This window comes from Bombina bombina, chromosome 8 (assembly GCF_027579735.1).
Source record: "Bombina bombina isolate aBomBom1 chromosome 8, aBomBom1.pri, whole genome shotgun sequence".
Taxonomy (NCBI): Eukaryota; Metazoa; Chordata; class Amphibia; order Anura; family Bombinatoridae; genus Bombina; species Bombina bombina.
In genome coordinates, this window is record NC_069506.1 from 282987517 (window position 1) to 283013165 (window position 25649).

The 25649-nt window shown below is 39.3% G+C and overlaps 1 protein-coding gene across 14 annotated transcripts in view; it reads right to left on the minus strand.

The window, feature by feature from the left end:
• Positions 1–1160: 1160 nt before the first annotated feature.
• Positions 1161–25649, minus strand: part of PKNOX2 (PBX/knotted 1 homeobox 2) — a 1550023-nt gene continuing 1525534 nt past the window's right edge. For 13 of the 14 annotated variants that reach the window (XM_053691420.1, XM_053691421.1, XM_053691419.1 and 10 more), the window contains 3 exons: positions 17797–17873; positions 4918–5096; positions 1161–2157 (listed from right to left, as the gene is read on the minus strand). In XM_053691420.1, the coding sequence (XP_053547395.1) occupies positions 1943–2157; positions 4918–5096; positions 17797–17873 (471 nt within the window). In that variant the 3' untranslated portion in view covers positions 1161–1942. The remainder of the gene's footprint in view (positions 2158–4917; positions 5097–17796; positions 17874–25649) is intronic. The other variant, XM_053691428.1, reaches the window with a different exon arrangement.

Here is a 25649-nt window from a genome sequence, read left to right on the forward strand (position 1 = left end):
CATACTAATTAATGCCTGGGATAAGCATAAGGCTATACTAAGTAATAATTAATGCCTGTGATAAGCTTAAAGGGACAGTCAACACTTGCGGTAACATTATTTGATATTGAAAAATAAAAACCGAAGATCCGCCTGCACTATACCCGTTCTGCCTTGCCGCATTGCTTCTGTACTAATCACCGTTGCTAACGTCTTTAATACCAGATAAATATGGCAGCCAAACTCCCCCCACCGTTAAGTAGCTGCCTTCTTCTTCAAATAATCAGCAAATCAGAATCCAATCCTCGGTCAGAAATTGCACGCGCTTGCAATTTCTGACCGAGGATTATATTCTGATTTGCTGATCATTTGAAGAAGAAGGCAGCTACTTAACGGTGGGGGGAGTTCGGCTGCCATATTTACCTGGTATTAGAGAAGTTAGCGACGGTGATTAGTATAGAAGCAAGGCGGCAAGGCAGAAGGCGTATTGTGCAGGCGGATCTTCGGTTTTTATTTTTCAATATCAAATAATGTTACTGCAAGTGTTGACTGTCCCTTTAAGGCTATCCTACATACTAATTAATGCCTGGAATAAGCATAAGGCTATCCTACATACTAATTAATGCCTGGGATAAGCATAATGCTATCCTATATACTAATTAATGCCTGGAATAAGCATAAGGCTATCCTATATACTAATTAATGCCTGGGATAAGCATAAGGCTATCCTGTGTACTTAATAAGTTTACACTTATTTGGACACATTTCTGGGCCTTGGGTTCTTATCTGCTGTCATCTGTTTAGGTTTTTAAGAGAACAAAGTAAATATGATAACTGAAGCGAAGTGGTACTTTTTTTTAACCATCTGATCTAAAACATGAAATTTCAGTTTTGAATTCTTTGTCCCTTAAAGGGATAGGTTTGTGCAGACAAGAGGAGTAAAAATGTGTTTTGCAGCTGCACCCATAACACAGTGCTAATCTCAGGTGCCGTCCTACCAATACAGATGGCTAATTACATAGACTCAAATACATAACTGCTCCATCTGACCCCTAAACTCATAAATAAACCTAAATTCACCAGGGTTATAGAGCAGAAGAAGAAGTCTGTACTCCTATTGATAATGGGAGAACTCTCAATAAAGACAAAATGTCCATAAAACACAACCACACAAGAGCAGGTTTAGCATTTTCATACTCTGTTTATGTGGAAATTTCATAAAACAGTTTACTTGCCAAAATAGATGAGTCTGATATTACATGTTTTGAAACATCAGGGGATGCAGTTCAATAATTTTACACACAATCTTTTTAACTTTTCTAAAATGAAGCGACTGTTATAGTCTCAACCTCCTTCTGTGTTACATGTGTGAGTGTATATACACACACTTACACACACATACATATATGTACATACACACATCGTAAAACCCGAACATCCAAATTGCATTCAGTCATAATACAGAAGAAAAGCTTTGCCTAAAAACATGTTAAGTTTTTTAAAAAACAAACAAAATAAAACAATATGGCCACAATATGTGGCTCTGTAAACACGTGTCCTTCATTAAATAAAAAGACTGCATAATTGCTGTGTCCGTAGGTCGTTTGTTTCCAGCGCTCTATGACACAAACTTAAGCAGGTCACTGCAATAGTGGCCAAATGGCCTAACAGCGACGCGTTTTACGATATGAATAGATCCAGCTTTGACATCCTCATGGTTTATGGAGAAAAAGAAGAAAACCTATTTTATTTTTTTATGCAAAAGTGCGTAGCGTGTGCTCCACTTTGGCCATTTCAGCCTGTATGCAGAGAAATGTATTTTGTTCTTCCGCCCAAGAGATTTAGGCTGCTCAGCTTGAAAAGTTAATAAATGCAAAATCTGTTCCATACAGAAATAAAAGGGAAGAGTAATGTATTAAGAAGACAGTCCCGGCTGTGTGCACAATATGAAGTATGTCTGCAACTACTCCAGGGAATCACTGTGTTCCAAACCAAGGTCATTAACATTTGTCGTCTGAAGATCCTCGCCATCCTCCTCCAAATCATCCTCCTCCATATCTTCCTCATCTTCATCTTCCTCCGTCCCATCCAGGGAGTCGTCGTGTGCAGCCATCATTGCTTGTTGCATTGTGAGTGCTTCCGATGACAAGGACTGCAGGTTGTCCATATTGACGGAACCTAGACATAAAGAAGACTAAATTAGAGGAATATATTTGCGGAAGCACTTTTTTTTTTTTTTTTTTACAGAGAAAGGGTGATTGATTCTAGAAAAAAACTTCAATAAGAGGTGATGATAACAAACACTGTGGGGGACTTGAAGAATGCCTGGAATAAGCATAAGACTACCCTATGTACTAATTAATTCCTGGAATAAGCATAAGACTATCCTATCTACTAATTCATTCCTGGAATAAGCATAAGACTATCCTACGTACTAATTAATGCCTGGGAGAAGCATAAGGCTACCCTACGTATTAATGCCTGGGATAAAAATAAGGCTATCCTACATACTAATAATGCTTGGGATAAGCATAAGGCTAACCTACCTAATAATTAATGCCTGGAAGAAGCATAAGACTATCGTACATACTAATTAATGCCTGAGATAAGCATAAGGCTACCCTACATACTAATTAATGCCTGAGAAAAGCATAAGGCTATCCTACATACTAATTAATACCTGGGATAAAAATAAGGCTATCCTACATACTAATAATGCCTGGGATAAGCATAAGGCTATCCTACATACTAATTATTGCCTGGGATAAGCATAAGGCTATCCTACATACTAATTAATGCCTGGAAGAAGCATAAGGCTATCCTACGTACTAATTAATGCCTGGGATAAGCATAAGGCTATCCTACGTACTAATTAATGCCCGGAAGAAGCATAAGGCTATATTACATACTAATAAATGCCTGGGATAAGCATAAGGCTATACTACATACTAATTAATGCCTGGGATAAACATAAGGCTATCCTACATACTAATTAATGCCTGGGATAAGCATCAGGCTATACTACATACTAATTAATGCCTGGGATAAGCATAAGACTATCCTACGTACTAATTAATGCCTGGGATAAGCATGAGGCTATACTACATACAAATGAATGCCTGGGATTAGCATAGAGCTATCCTACATACTAATTAATGCCTGGAATAAGCAGAAGGCTATCCTACGGACGAATTGATGCCTGGGATAAGCATGAGGCTATACTACGTACCAATTAATGCCTTGGATAAGTATAAGGCTATCCTACATACTAATTAATGCCTGGGATAAGCATAAGGCTATCCTACATACTAATTAATACCCGTAATAAACATAAGGCTATACTACGTACTAATTAATGCCTGTGATAAGCATAAGGCTATCCTACATACTAATTAATACCCGGAATAAACATAAGGCTATACTACGTACTAATTAATGCCTGTGATAAGCATAAGGCTATCCTACCTACTAATTAATGCCCGGGATAAGCATAAGACTATCATATGTACTACATAAGTTTATACTTTTAGGAAATATTGAGCAGACTTTTTGGGCCTATGGTTCTTATCTGCCATCAAAATCTATGTTTCTATGAGCACAGAACGCAGCTGGCAAACGTTGTACAATATTACAGGGCAAATTCCTTTAATGCTGTAATAAGTTACTGCCCTCTTGGCATCGGATAAAGAAAGTTAGGTGTAGTAGGCCACTTGGTACAGATAATGTTTTCCTTTAATGGAAAAGGAAATACATGAAGAAACCGTTGTTACTTTTTATGACGGTGTCCCCAAAATTTATTTTCAGTTTGGTGTCCTACATATAAGTTACCATAACATAATTGTACATTATACTGTGTAACATATGAAAATGTTTGATGGATATGCAGCATATGATTGCGTATGGGAGGGGGGGCTTTTACACAAACAATGATTCCTGTAAATTTACAAGAACAATCAAATCAGATCTAGTCTCTCTTCAATCTGCCGAGCCTACTCATCTGACATAATTGTCATATCAGTGTAACTATAGATTTCACTAATAATCATTCCTGCATCAATAATTAGTGACAAAGTGATATTACCGCTCTGTGCAAATTGGATCTAAGCAGAACGATGTGTAATGTGTATCGTAAAGGCTTTGCTGAAAGCTGAAATGCATTGATGAACATATATTTATCCCCTGAAGGACCCGACTTGTCTTTAGGGTCAGTGTCAAGTCACTTTGTATGTGGATATGCTGCTTTTATACGTATGATGATTAGTGTGTATACATTCGGTGACATTCTGAAGATTTTATCTATGGAATTATTGTTGGCTAAAGTTAAAGTCATGTGACTGGGATGCATCACATCATCATTGGCCGAAAAGGAACACATACACGGGGAGTGTACCGACAACCGTAAAGATATGAGAAAGTTGCTTGCCTGTGGGGTAGTGTAACCTTTCTTTTGAGACAAACTTTCACTTACAATTGGTGACGTTCTTTGCTACAAACTTTTTTGGATGATTTATGACTTTGTGGAACCGATTATACAGTCGAATTGGCAATTATGAGGATTTCAGTTTTTATAATCACAGACTTTTTAACTGCTGGCCCAGCAATTTAAGTATATTATAAAGTGATATTGTAAAATTTTACTGGGCTTATTGAAATTTATGTTTGAATAAATTAGACCATGTTTATTTAAGTACATTTGATGTTGAGTTTTAGTGTGTACAAGTAACCTGCCCTCTACGCTACTTTTATTCATTGTTCAGAGGGAGCAATTGTTTTCAGGGTTGTAATAGAGATTTAGAGGGTTTCTGTATTGTGTTTGTGTAGCATAAGAGCCTCTGTATCTCTTGGGTGCCAGAGGGTTTTAGTTCTTTGTTACTAAATGTACGGCAGCTCTCTCTGTGAGGGGTTGAACGGTGTTTTCATGTAGTTTAGGGTCCTTACCGTCAGGATTAGTGCCAGGTAAAATACCTTGCTGCTGGAGCACTCCTGCTGCAATTGAATTGGGCCAGAACCTTTGAGTTGGCCGATGCTGGGACTTTATCTTCTTCGCTTTTGGCGCTGGGTCTGGATTGCTGGCATCCAGCATAGGCTGTAAAATGCGCCGCCTGGCATTGATGAACCTGATTAAGAGAATAGACAAGAGGTGTACAGAGGTCAGATATCATCAGGGGAAATATATGAAAAAATGTATCAAAATATATTTCTTTTATACAGGATTATTATCAGTTATATCAGTGATCTCCTCTCACAACAATATTCAGATTTGTTTTTTTTAATAAATGCAGACACATGAGACAGGGCTATAAAGTCTCAGGTTTGTATTTATGTTTTATTATAATATGATCCAGAACTCAGCAATAGCTTAAATCTGGACAGCATTTGTATTGGGGCAATCACTCCTTACCTAGGATGCAGCTGATATCTCACAGGAAAAAAGTATTTGCTGTGAATTTGTCATGGTAAATGCAGTAATAAATTTTAGGGACATGAGAGGAGGAAAAGTAATAAATACAAATGTGTTTCTTATTTACTCAGGGGTTAGAGTCAATGTCTTATGCATTCTTATGTCAGAACTCACACATTGTCTCTACTAACTTTCCAATCCACTGGAAAAGTATTAAAATATAATACATTTTTGGACATACTTCCTGGTTTTAAGCCCAAGGTGCAGACACCCCCCCCAATAAAAAACACGCCCTCTTTTTAATAAATGTCTAGATGCATCAACTTGCAATTCCTCTTGTGAGGGCACTGAGCACTGTGCAGTGTAGCAACATGTACTGTATATAATCATAGGTTTTTGTCTAGAAATTCACACTTTCTTCCAGTAGATGGTGCCTAACACATACAATAAAATACATGTTATAGGTGCTGGGGTAGATTCACTAACTTCCCTCTCCAGTCACTATTCCATTTTAATCTTTGTTGCCCTTCTGATAAAGAGAGGTATGTCAGCGCTAGTAAAGGCTTCTATAGAAATGGAGGGTTTAGAGAGGTATGTCAGCACTAGTAAAGGCTTCTATAGAAATGGAGGGTTTAGAGAGGTATGTTAGCGCTAGTAAAGGCTTCTATAAAAATGGAGGGTTTAGAGAGGTATGTCAGCACTAGTAAAGGCTTCTATAGAAATGGAGGGTTTAGAGAGGTATGTCAGCACTAGTAAAGGCTTCTATAGAAATGGAGGGTTTAGAGAGGTATGTTAGCGCTAGTAAAGGCTTCTATAAAAATGGAGGGTTTAGAGAGGTATGTTAGCGCTAGTAAAGGCTTCTATAAAAATGGAGGGTTTAGAGAGGTATGTTAGCGCTAGTAAAGGATTCTATAGAAATGGAGGGCTTAGAGAGCTATGTCAGCACTAGTAAAGGCTTCTAAAGAAATGGAGGGCTTAGAGAGGTATGTCAGCACTAGTAAAGGCCTCTATAGAAATGGAGGGCTTAGAGAGGTATGTCAGCACTAGTAAAGGCTTCTAAAGAAATGGATGGCTTAGAGAGCTATGTCAGCACTAGTAAAGGCCTCTACAGAAATGGTGGGCTTAGAGAGGTATGTTAGCGCTAGTAAAGGGTTCAATAGAAATGGCGGGCTTAGAGAGGTATGTCAGCGCTAGTAAAGGCCTCTACAGAAATGGCGGGCTTAGAGAGGTATGTCAGCGCTAGTAAAGGGTTCAATAGAAATGGCGGGCTTAGAGAGGTATGTCAGCACTAGTAAAGGCCTCTATATAAATGGATGGCTTAGAGAGGTATGTCAGCACTCGTAAAGGCTTCTATAGAAATGGAGGGCTTAGAGAATATATGTCAGCAATAGTAAAGGCTTCTATAGAAATGGAGGGCTTAGAGAGGTATGTCAGCACTAGTAAAGGCCTCTATATAAATGGATGGCTTAGAGAGCTATGTCAGCACTAGTAAAGGCTTCTATAGAAAGGGTGGGCTTAGAGAGGTATGTCAGTGCTAGTAAAGACTTCTATAGAAATGGAGGACTTAGAGAGGTATGTCAGCACTAGTAAAGACTTCTATAGAAATGGAGGGCTTAGAGAGGTATGTCAGTGCTAGTAAAGGCTTCTATAGAAATGCAGGGCTTTGAGAAGTATGTCAACACTAGTAAAGGGTTCTATAGAAATGGCGGGCTTAGAGAGATATGTCAGTGCTAGTAAAGGCTTCTATAGAAATGCAGGGCTTAGAGAGGTATGTCAGCACTAGTAAAGGGTTCTATAGAAATGGCGGGCTTAGAGAGATATGTCAGCACTCGTAAAGGCTTCTATATAAATGGGGGGCTTAGAGAGGTATGTCAGCAATAGTAAAGGCTTCTATAGAAATGGAGGGCTTAGAGAGGTATGTCAACACTAGTAAAGGCCTCTATAGAAATGGAGGGTTTAGAGAGGTATGTCAGCACTAGTAAAGGCTTCTATACAAATGGAGGGTTTAGAGAGGTATGTTAGCGCTAGTAAAGGCTTCTATAAAAATGGAGGGTTTAGAGAGGTATGTTAGCGCTAGTAAAGGCTTCTATAGAAATGGAGGGCTTAGAGAGGTATGTCAGCACTAGTAAAGGCTTCTAAAGAAATGGAGGGCTTAGAGAGGTATGTCAGCACTAGTAAAGGCCTCTATAGAAATGGAGGGTTTAGAGAGGTATGTCAGCACTAGTAAAGAGTTCTAAAGAAATGGAGGGCTTAGAGAGGTATGTCAGCACTAGTAAAGGCCTCTATAGAAATGGAGGGTTTAGAGAGGTATGTTAGCACTAGTAAAGGCTTCTATAGAAATGGAGGGCATAGAGAGGTATACAGAAGGTGTGTACTGGTACACGATCAAAGACTACAGGTCGTGCAATGAAACAAAAAACTGCTGCTGCCCAAACATACCCGGAGTGGCATAGCAAGCCGCGGATCAGGCCAGGAAATAGCAAATGGAGGCACAAATAGCAGGCACTACTTGGTTAGCATAAAGTAAAAAATATATACTTTATTGGTACTAGTTAAAAAGTGGAGTGTTCCCAAACAGAAGACATACACAAAAGAATCGTCTTACGTGTTTCACACACCCTGGTGGCGCTTAATCATAGACTACAGGAACAGGTAAGGGGCAGCCAATTTATGCACAAAGCAGTAATTGATTAACCCTTTGCTGCTCACAGGAAATACTAAAAACACACTCAGTACAGTCAAAATAAAAAGCAACATTGCTTGAACAACATGATCACAGTGATGTGGCAGAGTACAAAAAGATACACATTGATATACAAGCATCCTAAATTTACTTGGATATTTATGACAGATAAATGTATATTCTAAATAATACCAAGAAATAAAGGCAGAGACATAATAAAGACTGCAGTAATGGCAATGATACTAGCAAAAATGTTGTTGGTCAATGAGGCTATAAAATGACTAAAAATTGATTATTCAAAATAATAAGAATAGTAGAATGGACATCAGTCATCAATAAAATAACTGATGTCAAATTCTCTATTCATACCTAGAGGTGTTTTGGTTTTGAGTTTAAGAATCCAAAACAGTTCTCTTTTATCTAGAATTGTGTGTTTGTTACCACCTCTAATTTGAATACTTTAGTTCCAACAAATCCAATAATTCCAGTTTTTTATCATGTGCCAAAGGTGGTCTATGATTAAGGGCCACCAGGGGGCGTGAAACCCGTAAGACGATTCTTTTGTGTATGTATTCTGTTTGGGAACACTCCACTTTTTAACTAGTACCAATAAAGTATATATTTTTTACTTTATGCTAACCGAGTAGGGCCTGCTATTTGTGCCTCCATTTGGCATAGAGAGGTATGTCAGCACTAGTAAAGGCTTCTATAGAAATGGCGGGCTTAGAAAGGTATGTCAACGCTAGTGAAGGCCTCTATCGAAATGGAGGGCTTAGAGAGGTATGTCAGCACTAGTAAAGGCTTCTATAGAAAAGGAGGGCTTAGAGAGGTATGTCAGCGCAAGTAAAGGCTTTTATAGAAATGGAGGACTTAGAGAGGTATGTCAGCAATAGTAAAGGCCTCTATAGAAATGGAGGGCTTAAAGAAGTATGTCAGCACTAGTAAAGGCCTCTATAGAAATGGCGGGCTTAGAGAGCTATGTCAGCACTAGTAAAAGGTTCTATAGAAATGGAGGGCTTAGAGAGCTGTGTCAGCACTAGTAAAGGCTTCTATAGAAATGGCGGGCTTAGAGAGGTATGTCAGCACTAGTAAAGGCTTCTATAGAAATGGCGGGCTTAGAAAGGTATGTCAGTGCTGGTAAAGGCTTCTATAGAAATGGCGGGCTTAGAGAGGTATATCAGCGCTAGTAAAGGGTTATATAGAAATGGCGGGCTTAGAGAGGTATGTCAGCGCTAGTAAAGGGTTATATAGAAATAGACGGCTTGGAGAGTTGACTTTTTTCCACTTTGGAATATAAACAAACACACCTAATATTCTAACAAAGTACTGAGTATGATATGAAATAATACAACCAGATCTACACAAAGTTTAAAGGAGTGATATATAAACATATATCCATGACTAATAATCCTAAATATCAACAGTAATATCACTACTGATAGATATAGAGACAGACACATAGATAAAGAGATGGACAGACAGCACATTACTATGTCACAGCATGATATCACCTATCTAGCAGTGCACATATATGTACTGTCTACCAGACATATAGATAAAGAGATGGACAGAAAGAGTGCATATTACTATGTTTGTCACAGCATGCTGTCACATATCTAGAAGTGCAAATATGTACATACTGTCTGCCAGACACATAAAGAGATGGACAGACAGACAGCATATTACTATGTTTGTCACAGCATGATGTCACATATCTAGCAGTGCACATATATACGTACTGTCTGCCAGGCACATAGATAGAGATGGACAGACAGCACATTACTATGTCACAGCATTATTTCACCTATCTAGCAGTGCTAATAAATATATATATATATATATATATATATATAAAGAGATGGACAGACAGACAGCACATTACTATGTTTTTACAGCCTGCTGTCACCTAACTAGCAGTGCACATATATATATATATATATATATAAAGAGATGGACAGACAGACAGCTAATTACTATGTTTTTACAGCCTGCTGTCACCTAACTAGCAGTGCACATATATACGTACTGTCTGCCAGGCACATAGATAGAGATGGACAGACAGACAGCACATTACTATGTCACAGCATTATTTCACCTATCTAGCAGTGCTAATAAATATATATATATATATATATATATAAAGAGATGGACAGACAGACAGCACATTACTATGTTTTTTACAGCCTGCTGTCACCTAACTAGCAGTGCACATATATATGTATATAAAGAGATGGACAGACAGACAGCACATTACTATGTTTTTACAGCCTGCTGTCACCTAACTAGCAGTGCACATATATATGTATATAAAGAGATGGACAGACAGACAGCACATTACTATGTTTTTTACAGCCTGCTGTCACCTAACTAGCAGTGCACATATATACGTACTGTCTGCCAGGCACATAGATAGAGATGGACAGACAGACAGCACATTACTATGTCACAGCATTATTTCACCTATCTAGCAGTGCTAATAAATATATATATATATATATATATATATATAAAGAGATGGACAGACAGACAGCACATTACTATGTTTTTTACAGCCTGCTGTCACCTAACTAGCAGTGCACATATATATGTATATAAAGAGATGGACAGACAGACAGCACATTACTATGTTTTTACAGCCTGCTGTCACCTAACTAGCAGTGCACATATATATGTATATAAAGAGATGGACAGAAAGACAGCACATTACTATGTTTTTTACAGCCTGCTGTCACCTAACTAGCAGTGCACATATATACGTACTGTCTGCCAGGCACATAGATAGAGATGGACAGACAGACAGCACATTACTATGTCACAGCATTATTTCACCTATCTAGCAGTGCTAATAAATATATATATATATATATATATATATATATATAAAGAGATGGACAGACAGACAGCACATTACTATGTTTTTTACAGCCTGCTGTCACCTAACTAGCAGTGCACATATATATGTATATAAAGAGATGGACAGACAGACAGCACATTACTATGTTTTTACAGCCTGCTGTCACCTAACTAGCAGTGCACATATATATGTATATAAAGAGATGGACAGACAGACAGCACATTACTATGTTTTTTACAGCCTGCTGTCACCTAACTAGCAGTGCACATATATACGTACTGTCTGCCAGGCACATAGATAGAGATGGACAGACAGACAGCACATTACTATGTCACAGCATTATTTCACCTATCTAGCAGTGCTAATAAATATATATATATATATATATATATAAAGAGATGGACAGACAGACAGCACATTACTATGTCACAGCATTATTTCACCTATCTAGCAGTGCTAATAAATATATGTATATAAAGAGATGGACAGACAGACAGCACATTACTATGTTTTTACAGCCTGCTGTCACCTAACTAGCAGTGCACATATATATATATATATATATATATATATATATAAAGAGATGGACAGACAGACAGCACATTACTATGTTTTTACAGCCTGCTGTCACCTAACTAGCAGTGCACATATATATATATATAAAGAGATGGACAGACAGACAGCACATTACTATGTTTTTACAGCCTGCTGTCACCTAACTAGCAGTGCACATATATAACAGAATTTATGTTTACCTGATAAATTGCTTTCTCCAACGGTGTGTCCGGTCCACGGCGTCATCCTTACTTGTGGGATATTCTCTTCCCCAACAGGAAATGGCAAAGAGCCCAGCAAAGCTGGTCACATGATCCCTCCTAGGCTCCGCCTACCCCAGTCATTCGACCGACGTTAAGGAGGAATATTTGCATAGGAGAAACCATATGATACCGTGGTGACTGTAGTTAAAGAAAATAAATTATCAGACCTGATTAAAAAACCAGGGCGGGCCGTGGACCGGACACACCGTTGGAGAAAGCAATTTATCAGGTAAACATAAATTCTGTTTTCTCCAACATAGGTGTGTCCGGTCCACGGCGTCATCCTTACTTGTGGGAATCCAATACCAAAGCTTTAGGACACGGATGAAGGGAGGGAGCAAATCAGGTCACCTAAATGGAAGGCACCACGGCTTGCAAAACCTTTCTCCCAAAAATAGCCTCAGAAGAAGCAAAATTATCAAACTTGTAAAATTTGGTAAAAGTGTGCAGTGAAGACCAAGTCGCTGCCCTACATATCTGATCAACAGAAGCCTCGTTCTTGAAGGCCCATGTGGAAGCCACAGCCCTAGTGGAAGGAGCTGTGATCCTTTCAGGAGGCTGCCGTCCGGCAGTCTCGTAAGCCAATCTGATGATGCTTTTAATCCAAAAAGAGAGAGAGGTAGAAGTTGCTTTTTGACCTCTCCTTTTACCAGAATAAACAACAAACAAGGAAGATGTTTGTCTAAAATCCTTTGTAGCATCTAAATAGAATTTTAGAGCGCGAACAACATCCAAATTGTGCAACAAACGTTCCTTCTTCGAAACTGGTTTCGGACACAGAGAAGGCACGACTATCTCCTGGTTAATGTTTTTGTTAGAAACAACTTTTGGAAGAAAACCAGGTTAGTACGTAAAACCACCTTATCTGCATGGAACACCAGATAAGGAGGAGAACACTGCAGAGCAGATAATTCTGAAACTCTTCTAGCAGAAGAAATTGCAACCAAAAACAAAACTTTCCAAGATAATAACTTAATATCAACGGAATGTAAGGGTTCAAACGGAACCCCCTGAAGAACTGAAAGAACTAAGTTGAGACTCCAAGGAGGAGTCAAAGGTTTGTAAACAGGCTTGATTCTAACCAGAGCCTGAACAAAGGCTTGAACATCTGGCACAGCTGCCAGCTTTTTGTGAAGTAACACAGACAAGGCAGAAATCTGTCCCATCAAGGAATTTGCAGATAATCCTTTTTCCAATCCTTCTCGAAGGAAGGATAGACTCTTAGGAATCTTAACCTTGTCCCAAGGGAATCCTTTAGATTCACACCAACAGATATATTTTTTCCAAATTTTGTGGTAAATTTTTCTAGTTACAGGCTTTCTGGCCTGAACAAGAGTATCAATAACAGAATCTGAGAACCCTCGCTTTGATAAGATCAAGCGTTCAATCTCCAAGCAGTCAGCTGGAGTGGGACCAGATTCGAATGTTCGAACGGACCTTGAACAAGAAGGTCTCGTCTCAAAGGTAGCTTCCATGGTGGAGCCGATGACATATTCACCAGATCTGCATACCAAGTCCTGCGTGGCCACGCAGGAGCTATCAAGATCACCGACGCCCTCTCCTGATTGATCCTGGCTACCAGCCTGGGGATGAGAGGAAACGGCGGGAATACATAGGCTAGTTTGAAGGTCCAAGGTGCTACTAGTGCATCTACTAGAGTCGCCTTGGGATCCCAGGATCTGGACCCGTAGCAAGGAACCTTGAAGTTCTGACGAGAGGCCATCAGATCCATGTCTGGAATGCCCCACAGTTGAGTGATTTGGGCAAAGATATCCGGATGGAGTTCCCACTCCCCCGGATGCAATGTCTGACGACTCAGAAAATCCGCTTCCCAATTTTCCACTCCTGGGATGTGGATTGCAGACAGGTGGCAGGAGCGAGTCTCCGCCCATTGAATGATTCTGGTCACTTCTTCCATCGCCAGGGAACTCCTTGTTCCCCCCTGATGGTTGATGTACGCAACAGTCGTCATGTTGTCTGATTGAAACCGTATGAACTTGGCCCTCGCTAGCTGAGGCCAAGCCTTGAGAGCATTGAATATCGCTCTCAGTTCCAGAATATTTATCGGTAGAAGAGATTCTTCCCGAGACCAAAGACCCTGAGCTTTCAGGGATCCCCAGACCGCGCCCCAGCCCATCAGACTGGCGTCGGTCGTGACAATGACCCACTCTGGTCTGCGGGAGGTCACCCCTTGTGACAGGTTGTCCAGGGACAGCCACCAACGGAGTGAGTCTCTGGTCCTCTGATTTACTTGTATCTTCGGAGACAAGTCTGTATAGTCCCCATTCCACTGACTGAGCATACACAGTTGTAATGGTCTTAGATGAATGCGCGCAAAAAGAACTATGTCCATTGCCGCTACCATCAAACCTATCACTTCCATGCACTGCGCTATGGAAGGAAGAGGAACGGAATGAAGTATCCGACAAGAGTTTAGAAGTTTTGTTTTTCTGGTCTCTTGTCAGAAAAATCCTCATTTCTAAGGAGTCTATTATTGTTCCCAAGAAGGGAACTCTTGTCGACGGAGATAGAGAACTCTTTTCCACGTTCACTTTCCATCCGTGAGATCTGAGAAAGGCCAGGACTATGTCCGTGTGAGCCTTTGCTTGAGGAAGGGACGACGCTGGAATCAGAATGTCGTCCAAGTAAGGTACTACAGCAATGCCCCTTGGTCTTAGCACCGCCAGAAGGGACCCTAGTACCTTTGAGAAAATCCTTGGAGCAGTGGCTAATCCGAAAGGAAGCGCCACGAACTGGTAATGCTTGTCCAGGAATGCGAACCTTAGGAACCGATGATGTTCCTTGTGGACAGGAATATGTAGATACGCATCCTTTAAATCCACCGTGGTCAAGAATTGACCTTCCTGGATGGAAGGATTGTTCGAATGGTTTCCATTTTGGACGATGGAACCTTGAGAAACTTGTTTAGGATCTTGAGATCTAAGATTGGTCTGAACGTTCCCTCTTTTTTGGGAACTACGAACAGATTGGAGTAGAACCCCATCCCTCGTTCTCTTAATGGAACAGGATGAATCACTTCCAGAAGATAACCTTGGGAGACTATTTCTAGCGCCCAAGGATCCAGAACATCTCTTGCCCAAGCCTGAGTGAAGAGAGAGAGTCTGCCCCCCACCAAATCCGGTCCCGGATCGGGGGCCCGCATCTCATGCTGTCTTGGGAGCAGTGGCAGGTTTCTTGGCCTGCTTTCCTTTGTTCCAGCCTTGCATAGGTCTCCAGGCTGGATTGGCTTGAGAAGTATTACCTTCCTGCTTAGAGGACGTAGCACTTGGGGCTGGTCCGTTTCTGCGAAAGGGACGAAAATTAGGTTTATTTTTGGCCTTGAAAGACCTATCCTGAGGAAGGGCGTGGCCCTTGCCCCCAGTGATATCAGAGATAATCTCTTTCAAGTCAGGGCCAAACAGTGTTTTCCCCTTGAAAGGAATGTCAAGCAATTTGTTCTTGGAAGACGCATCCGCTGACCAAGATTTTAACCAAAGCGCTCTGCGCGCCACAATAGCAAACCCAGAATTTTTCGCCGCTAACCTAGCCAATTGCAAGGTGGCGTCTAGGGTGAAAGAATTAGCCAATTTAAGAGCACGAATTCTGTCCATAATCTCCTCATAAGAAGAAGAATTACTAATAATCGCCTTTTCTAGCTCATCGAACCAGAAACACGCGGCTGTAGTGACAGGGACAATGCATGCAATTGGTTGTAGAAGGTAACCTTGCTGAACAAACATCTTTTTTAGCAAACCTTCTAATATTTTATCCATAGGATCTTGGAAAGCACAACTATCTTCTATGGGTATAGTGGCGCGCTTGTTTAGAGTAGAAACCGCCCCCTCGACCTTGGGGACTGTCTGCCATAAGTCCTTTCTGGGGTCGACTATAGGAAACAATTTTTTAAATATGGGGGGAGGTACGAAAGGTATACCGGGCCTGTCCCATTCTTTATTAACAATGTACGCCACCCGCTTGGATATAGGAAAAGCTTCGGGGGGCCCCGGGGCCTCTAGGAACTTGTCCATTTTACATAGTGTTTCTGGAATGACCAGATAATCACAATCATCCAAATTGGATAACACCTCCTTAAGCAGAGCGCGGAGATGTTCCAACTTAAATTTAAAAGTAATCACATCAGGTTCAGCTTGTTGAGAAATTTTTCCTGAATCTGAAATCTCTCCCTCAGACAAAACCTCCCTGGCCCCCTCAGACTGGTGTAGGGGCCCTTCAGAAACAATATCATCAGCGTCCTCATGCTCTTCAGTATTTTCTAAAACAGAGCAGTCGCGCATTCGCTGATAAGTGGGCATATTGGCTAAAATGTTTTTGATAGAATTATCCATTACAGCCGTTAATTGTTGCATAGTAAGGAGTATTGGCGCGCTAGATGTACTAGGGGCCTCCTGTATGGGCAAGACTGGTGTAGACGAAGGAGGGGATGATGCAGTACCATGCTTACTCCCCTCACTTGAGGAATCATCTTGGGCATCATTTTTACTAAATTTTTTATGACATAAATCACATCTATTTAAATGAGAAGGAACCTTGGCTTCCCCACAGTCAGAACACAATCTATCTGGTAGTTCAGACATGTTAAACAGGCATAAACTTGATAACAAAGCACAAAAAACGTTTTAAAATAAAACCGTTACTGTCACTTTAAATTTTAAACTGAACACACTTTATTACTGCAATTGCGAAAAAGTATGAAGGAATTGTTCAAAATTCACCAAAATTTCACCACAGTGTCTTAAAGCCTTAAAAGTATTGCACACCAAATTTGGAAGCTTTAACCCTTAAAATAACGGAACCGGAGCCGTTTTTATATTTAACCCCTTTACAGTCCCTGGAATCTGCTTTGCTGAGACCCAACCAAGCCCAAAGGGGAATACGATACCAAATGATGCCTTCAGAAAGACTTTTCTATGTATCAGAGCTCCACACACATGCAGCTGCATGCCATGCTGTTCTCAAAAACAAGTGCGCCATACCGGCGCGAAAATGAGGCTCTGACTATGATTAGGGAAAGCCCCTATAGAATAAAGTGTCTAAAACAGTGCCTGCCGATATTATTTTACAAAAAATACCCAGATTAAATGATTCCTCAAGGCTAAATATGTGTAAATATGATCGATTTAGCCCAGAAAATGTCTACAGTCTTAATAAACCCTTGTGAAGCCCTTATTTACTGTCTGAATAAAAATGGCTTACCGGATCCCATAGGGAAAATGACAGCTTCCAGCATTACATCGTCTTGTTAGAATGTGTCATACCTCAAGCAGCAAAAGACTGCTCACTGTTCCCCCAACTGAAGTTAATTCCTCTCAACAGTCCTGTGTGGAACAGCCATGGATTTTAGTAACGGTTGCTAAAATCATTTTCCTCATACAAACAGAAATCTTCATCTCTTTTCTGTTTCAGAGTAAATAGTACATACCAGCACTATTTTAAAATAACAAACTCTTGATTGAATAATAAAAACTACAGTTAAACACTAAAAAACTCTAAGCCATCTCCGTGGAGATGTTGCCTGTACAACGGCAAAGAGAATGACTGGGGTAGGCGGAGCCTAGGAGGGATCATGTGACCAGCTTTGCTGGGCTCTTTGCCATTTCCTGTTGGGGAAGAGAATATCCCACAAGTAAGGATGACGCCGTGGACCGGACACACCTATGTTGGAGAAATATATATATATATATATATATAAAGAGATGGACAGACAGCACATTACTATGTCACAGCATTATTTCACCTATCTAGCAGTGCTAATAAATATATATATAAAGAGATGGACAGACAGCACATTACTATGTTTTTACAGCCTGCTGTCACCTAACTAGCAGTGCACATATATACGTACTGTCTGCCTAGCTCTGTCTGTCACCACTGTAATAACTCACTGAGCGATCTAAGGAATATGCAACTATATAGAGCTTAAGACCTTGCCTGACTTTGAAAAGACAGATTCTGTACCTCCCCATAGTGCCAGTCAGACACCATCCCTAGAGAGTTTGCCTGCAGGGAAGAAGGTATTGTCAGGTGTCCCCAGGTTACTTACCAGTTGTTTACTTGCAAAAGTGTGAGGTTCGTCTGTGCGGCTATTTGTCGTTTCTCATCTTCTGTTGGGTATGGGTGCTGAAAAACATAATGAAAGAATTATTCAACTTTTAGCCTATTGTGAAAAAGCAAATAGTGACACTTGTGTAAATTATACGCTTTGAGTATTAATGTCACAGTGTCTGTAAGTGACAAGATAAGGGACACAATACACAAGTGCAGTTAATCTTTATGTTGCAAATGGCGGCACTGATCTTCCTAGGAGTAGGAACATGACTTTCAACAGCTTCACAAAACTTCATAAAAAGTAATTGATTACAAGACACAGTTTGTACTGCTGTATTAATGGTCATTGTCTGACATACACAAGTCATACAGTTTAATGGTCACTATCTGACATACACAAGTCATACAGTTTAATGGTCACTATCTGACATACACAAGTCATACAGTTTAATGGTCATTGTCTGACATACACAAGTCATACAGTTTAATGGTCACTGTCTGACAGACACAAGTCATACAGTTTAATGGTCACTGTCTGACAGACACAAGTCATACAGTTTAAATGGCCACTGTCTGACAGACACAAGTCATACAGTTTAATGGTCATTGTCTGAAATACACAAGTCATACAGTTTAATGCTCGTCTGACAGACACAAGTCACTCAGTTTAATGGTCATTGTCTGACATACACAAGTCACACAGTTTAATGGTCATTGCCTGACAGACACAAGTCATACAGTTTAATGGTCCTTGCCTGACATACACAAGTCATACAGTTTAATGGTCATTGCCTGACATACACAAGTCATACAGTTTATTGGTCATTGTCTGACAAACACAAGTCATACAGTTTAATGGTCATTGACATACACAAGTCAAAGTTTAATGCTCATTGTCTGACAGACACAAGTGATACAGTTTAATGGTCATTGACATACACAAGTCATACAGTTTAATGGACATTGTTTGACATAAACAAGGCATACAGTTTAATGGTCACTGTCTGACAGACACAAGTCATACAGTTTAATGGTCATTGTCTGACAGACACAAGTCATACAGTTTAATGGTCACTGTCTGACAGACACAAGTCATACAGTTTAATGGCCATTGTCTGACAGACACAAGTCATACAGTTTAATGGTCATTATCTGACAGACACAAGTCATACAGTTTAATGGTCATTGACATACACAAGTCATAAAGTTTAATGCTCATTGTCTGACAGACACAAGTCACTCAGTTTAATAGTCATTGTCTGACATACACAAGTCATACAGTTTAATAGTCGTTGTCTGACATACACAAGTCATACAGTTTAATGGTCACTGTTTGACAGACACAAGTCATACAGTTTAATGGCCATTGTCTGACAGACACAAGTCATACAGTTTAATGGTCATTGTCTGACATACACAAGTCATACAGTTTAATAGTCATTGTCTGACATACACAAGTCATACAGTTTAATGGTCACTGTTTGACAGACACAAGTCATACAGTTTAATGGCCATTGTCTGACAGACACAAGTCATACAGTTTAATAGTCATTGTCTGACATACACAAGTCATACAGTTTAATGGTCACTGTTTGACAGACACAAGTCATACAGTTTAATGGTCATTGTCTGACAGACACAAGTCATACAGTTTAATGGTCATTGTCTGACATACACAAGTCATACAGTTTAATGGTCATTGTCTGACAGACACAAGTCACTCAGTTTAATGGTCATTGCCTGACATACACAAGTCATACAGTTTAATGGTCATTGTCTGACAGACACAAGTCATACAGTTTAATGGTCATTGCCTGACATACACAAGTCATACAGTTTAATGGTCATTGCCTGACATACACAAGTCATACAGTTTAATGGTCATTGTCCGACAAACACAAGTCATACAGTTTAATGGTCATTATCTGACAGACACAAGTCATACAGTTTAATGCTCATTGTCTGACAGACACAAGTCACTCAGTTTAATAGTCATTGACTGACATACACAAGTCATGCAGTTTAATGGTCATTGTCTGACAGACACAAGTCACTCAGTTTAAGGGTCATTGCCTGACAGACACAAGTCATACAGTTTAATGGTCATTGTCTGACAGACACAAGTCATACAGTTTAATGGTCATTGCCTGACAGACACAAGTCATACAGTTTAATGGTCATTGCCTGACAGACACAAGTCATACAGTTTAATGGTCATTAACATACACAAGTGATAAAGTTTAATGCTCATTGTCTGACAGACACAAGTCACTCAGTTTAATAGTCATTGACTGACTGACACAAGTCATACAGTTTAATGCTCATTGTCTGACAGACACAAGTCATACAGTTTAATGCTCATTGTCTGACAGACACAAGTCATACAGTTTAATGCTCATTGTCTGACAGACACAAGTCATACAGTTTAATGGTCATTGTCTGACAGACACAAGTCATACAGTTTAATGGTCATTGTCTGACAGACACAAGTCATACAGTTTAATGGTCATTGCCTGACAGACACAAGTCATACAGTTTAATGGTCATTAACATACACAAGTCATAAAGTTTAATGCTCATTGTCTGACAGACACAAGTCACTCAGTTTAATAGTCATTGACTGACAGACACAAGTCATACAGTTTAATGCTCATTGTCTGACAGACACAAGTCATACAGTTTAATGGTCATTGTCTGACATAAACAAGGCATACAGTTTAATGGTCACTGTCTGACAGACACAAGTCATACAGTTTAATGGTCACTGTCTGACAGACACAAGTCATACAGTTTAAATGGCCACTGTCTGACAGACACAAGTCATACAGTTTAATGGTCATTGTCTGAAATACACAAGTCATACAGTTTAATGCTCGTCTGACAGACACAAGTCACTCAGTTTAATGGTCATTGTCTGACATACACAAGTCACACAGTTTAATGGTCATTGCCTGACAGACACAAGTCATACAGTTTAATGGTCCTTGCCTGACATACACAAGTCATACAGTTTAATGGTCATTGCCTGACATACACAAGTCATACAGTTTATTGGTCATTGTCTGACAAACACAAGTCATACAGTTTAATGGTCATTGACATACACAAGTCAAAGTTTAATGCTCATTGTCTGACAGACACAAGTGATACAGTTTAATGGTCATTGACATACACAAGTCATACAGTTTAATGGACATTGTTTGACATAAACAAGGCATACAGTTTAATGGTCACTGTCTGACAGACACAAGTCATACAGTTTAATGGTCATTGTCTGACAGACACAAGTCATACAGTTTAATGGTCACTGTCTGACAGACACAAGTCATACAGTTTAATGGCCATTGTCTGACAGACACAAGTCATACAGTTTAATGGTCATTATCTGACAGACACAAGTCATACAGTTTAATGGTCATTGACATACACAAGTCATAAAGTTTAATGCTCATTGTCTGACAGACACAAGTCACTCAGTTTAATAGTCATTGTCTGACATACACAAGTCATACAGTTTAATAGTCATTGTCTGACATACACAAGTCATACAGTTTAATGGTCACTGTTTGACAGACACAAGTCATACAGTTTAATGGCCATTGTCTGACAGACACAAGTCATACAGTTTAATGGTCATTGTCTGACATACACAAGTCATACAGTTTAATAGTCATTGTCTGACATACACAAGTCATACAGTTTAATGGTCACTGTTTGACAGACACAAGTCATACAGTTTAATGGCCATTGTCTGACAGACACAAGTCATACAGTTTAATAGTCATTGTCTGACATACACAAGTCATACAGTTTAATGGTCACTGTTTGACAGACACAAGTCATACAGTTTAATGGTCATTGTCTGACAGACACAAGTCATACAGTTTAATGGTCATTGTCTGACATACACAAGTCATACAGTTTAATGGTCATTGTCTGACAGACACAAGTCACTCAGTTTAATGGTCATTGCCTGACATACACAAGTCATACAGTTTAATGGTCATTGTCTGACAGACACAAGTCATACAGTTTAATGGTCATTGCCTGACATACACAAGTCATACAGTTTAATGGTCATTGCCTGACATACACAAGTCATACAGTTTAATGGTCATTGTCCGACAAACACAAGTCATACAGTTTAATGCTCATTATCTGACAGACACAAGTCATACAGTTTAATGCTCATTGTCTGACAGACACAAGTCACTCAGTTTAATAGTCATTGACTGACATACACAAGTCATGCAGTTTAATGGTCATTGTCTGACAGACACAAGTCACTCAGTTTAAGGGTCATTGCCTGACAGACACAAGTCATACAGTTTAATGGTCATTGTCTGACAGACACAAGTCATACAGTTTAATGGTCATTGCCTGACAGACACAAGTCATACAGTTTAATGGTCATTGCCTGACAGACACAAGTCATACAGTTTAATGGTCATTAACATACACAAGTGATAAAGTTTAATGCTCATTGTCTGACAGACACAAGTCACTCAGTTTAATAGTCATTGACTGACTGACACAAGTCATACAGTTTAATGCTCATTGTCTGACAGACACAAGTCATACAGTTTAATGCTCATTGTCTGACAGACACAAGTCATACAGTTTAATGCTCATTGTCTGACAGACACAAGTCATACAGTTTAATGGTCATTGTCTGACAGACACAAGTCATACAGTTTAATGGTCATTGTCTGACAGACACAAGTCATACAGTTTAATGGTCATTGCCTGACAGACACAAGTCATACAGTTTAATGGTCATTAACATACACAAGTCATAAAGTTTAATGCTCATTGTCTGACAGACACAAGTCACTCAGTTTAATAGTCATTGACTGACAGACACAAGTCATACAGTTTAATGCTCATTGTCTGACAGACACAAGTCATACAGTTTAATGGTCATTAACATACACAAGTCATAAAGTTTAATGCTCATTGTCTGACAGACACAAGTCACTCAGTTTAATAGTCATTGACTGACAGACACAAGTCATACAGTTTAATGCTCATTGTCTGACAGACACAAGTCATACAGTTTAATGCTCATTGTCTGACAGACACAAGTCATACAGTTTAATGGTCATTGCCTGACATACACAAGTCATACAGTTTAATGGTCATTGTCTGACAGACACAAGTCATACAGTTTAATGGTCATTGTCTGACAGACACAAGTCATACAGTTTAATGGTCATTGCCTGACAGACACAAGTCATACAGTTTAATGGTCATTAACATACACAAGTCATAAAGTTTAATGCTCATTGTCTGACAGACACAAGTCACTCAGTTTAATAGTCATTGACTGACAGACACAAGTCATACAGTTTAATGCTCATTGTCTGACAGACACAAGTCATACAGTTTAATGGTCATTAACATACACAAGTCATAAAGTTTAATGCTCATTGTCTGACAGACACAAGTCACTCAGTTTAATAGTCATTGACTGACAGACACAAGTCATACAGTTTAATGCTCATTGTCTGACAGACACAAGTCATACAGTTTAATGCTCATTGTCTGACAGACACAAGTCATACAGTTTAATGGTCATTGCCTGACAGACACAAGTCATACAGTTTAATGGTCATTAACATACACAAGTGATAAAGTTTAATGCTCATTGTCTGACAGACACAAGTCACTCAGTTTAATAGTCATTGACTGACAGACACAAGTCATGCAGTTTAATGCTCATTGTCTGACAGACACAAGTCATACAGTTTAATGCTCATTGTCTGACAGACACAAGTCATACAGTTTAATGGTCATTGCCTGACATACACAAGTCATACAGTTTAATGGTCATTGTCTGACAGACACAAGTCATACAGTTTAATGGTCATTGTCTGACAGACACAAGTCATACAGTTTAATGGTCATTGTCTGACAGACACAAGTCATACAGTTTAATGGTCATTGCCTGACAGACACAAGTAATACAGTTTAATGGTCATTAACATACACAAGTCATAAAGTTTAATGCTCATTGTCTGACAGACACAAGTCACTCAGTTTAATAGTCATTGACTGACAGACACAAGTCATACAGTTTAATGCTCATTGTCTGACAGACACAAGTCATACAGTTTAATGGTCATTAACATACACAAGTGATAAAGTTTAATGCTCATTGTCTGACAGACACAAGTCACTCAGTTTAATAGTCATTGACTGACAGACACAAGTCATACAGTTTAATGCTCATTGTCTGACAGACACAAGTCATACAGTTTAATGCTCATTGTCTGACAGACACAAGTCATACAGTTTAATGCTCATTGTCTGACAGACACAAGTCATACAGTTTAATGGTCATTGCCTGACATACACAAGTCATACAGTTTAATGGTCATTGTCTGACAGACACAAGTCATACAGTTTAATGGTCATTGTCTGACAGACACAAGTCATACAGTTTAATGGTCATTAACATACACAAGTCATAAAGTTTAATGCTCATTGTCTGACAGACACAAGTCACTCAGTTTAATAGTCATTGACTGACAGACACAAGTCATACAGTTTAATGCTCATTGTCTGACAGACACAAGTCATACAGTTTAATGGTCATTAACATACACAAGTCATAAAGTTTAATGCTCATTGTCTGACAGACACAAGTCACTCAGTTTAATAGTCATTGACTGACAGACACAAGTCATACAGTTTAAAGCTCATTGTCTGACAGACACAAGTCATACAGTTTAATGCTCATTGTCTGACAGACACAAGTCATACAGTTTAATGGTCATTGCCTGACATACACAAGTCATACAGTTTAATGGTCATTGCCTGACATACACAAGTCATACAGTTTAATGGTCATTGACATACACAAGTCATGCATTTTCATGGTCATTGTTTGACAGACACAAGTCATACAGTTTAATGGTCATTGATCTTCCCAGGAGTAGGAACATGACTTTCAACAGCTTCACAAAACTTCATAAAAAGTAATTGATTACAAGACACAGCTTGCACTGCTGTATTAATAGTCATTGTCTGACATACACAAGTCATACAGTTTAATGGTCACTGCCTGACAGACACAAGTCATACAGTTTAATGGTCATTGTCTGACAGACACAAGTCACACAGTTTAATGGTCATGGTCTGACAGACACAAGTCATACAGTTTATTGGTCATTGTCTGACAAACACAAGTCATACAGTTTAATGGTCATTGCCTGACATACACAAGTCATACAATTTAATGCTCATTGTCTGACAGACACAAGTCATACAGTTTAATGGTCATTGTCTGACAGACACAAGTCACACAGTGTAATGCTCATTGTCTGACAGACACAAGTCATACAGTTTAATGGTCATTGTCTGACAGACACAAGTCACACAGTTTAATGGTCATTGTCTGACAGACACAAGTCAGTTTAATGGTCATTTACATACACAAGTCATAACGTTGAATGCTCATTGTCTGACAGACAAAAGTCATACAGTTTATTGGTCATTGTCTGACAGACACAAACCATACAGTTAAATGGTCATTGTCTGACAGACACAAGTCATACAGTTTAATGCTCATTGTCTGACAGACACAAGTCATACAGTTTAATGCTCATTGCCTGACAGACACAAGTCATACAGTTTAATGGTCATTGTCTGACAGACACAAGTCATACAGTTTAATGGTCATTGTCTGACAGACACAAGTCATACAGTTTAATGGTCATTGCCTGACAGACACAAGTCATACAGTTTAATAGTCATTGCCTGACAGACACAAGTCATACAGTTTAATGGTCATTGTCTGACAGACACAAGTCATACAGTTTAATGGTCATTGTCTGACAGACACAA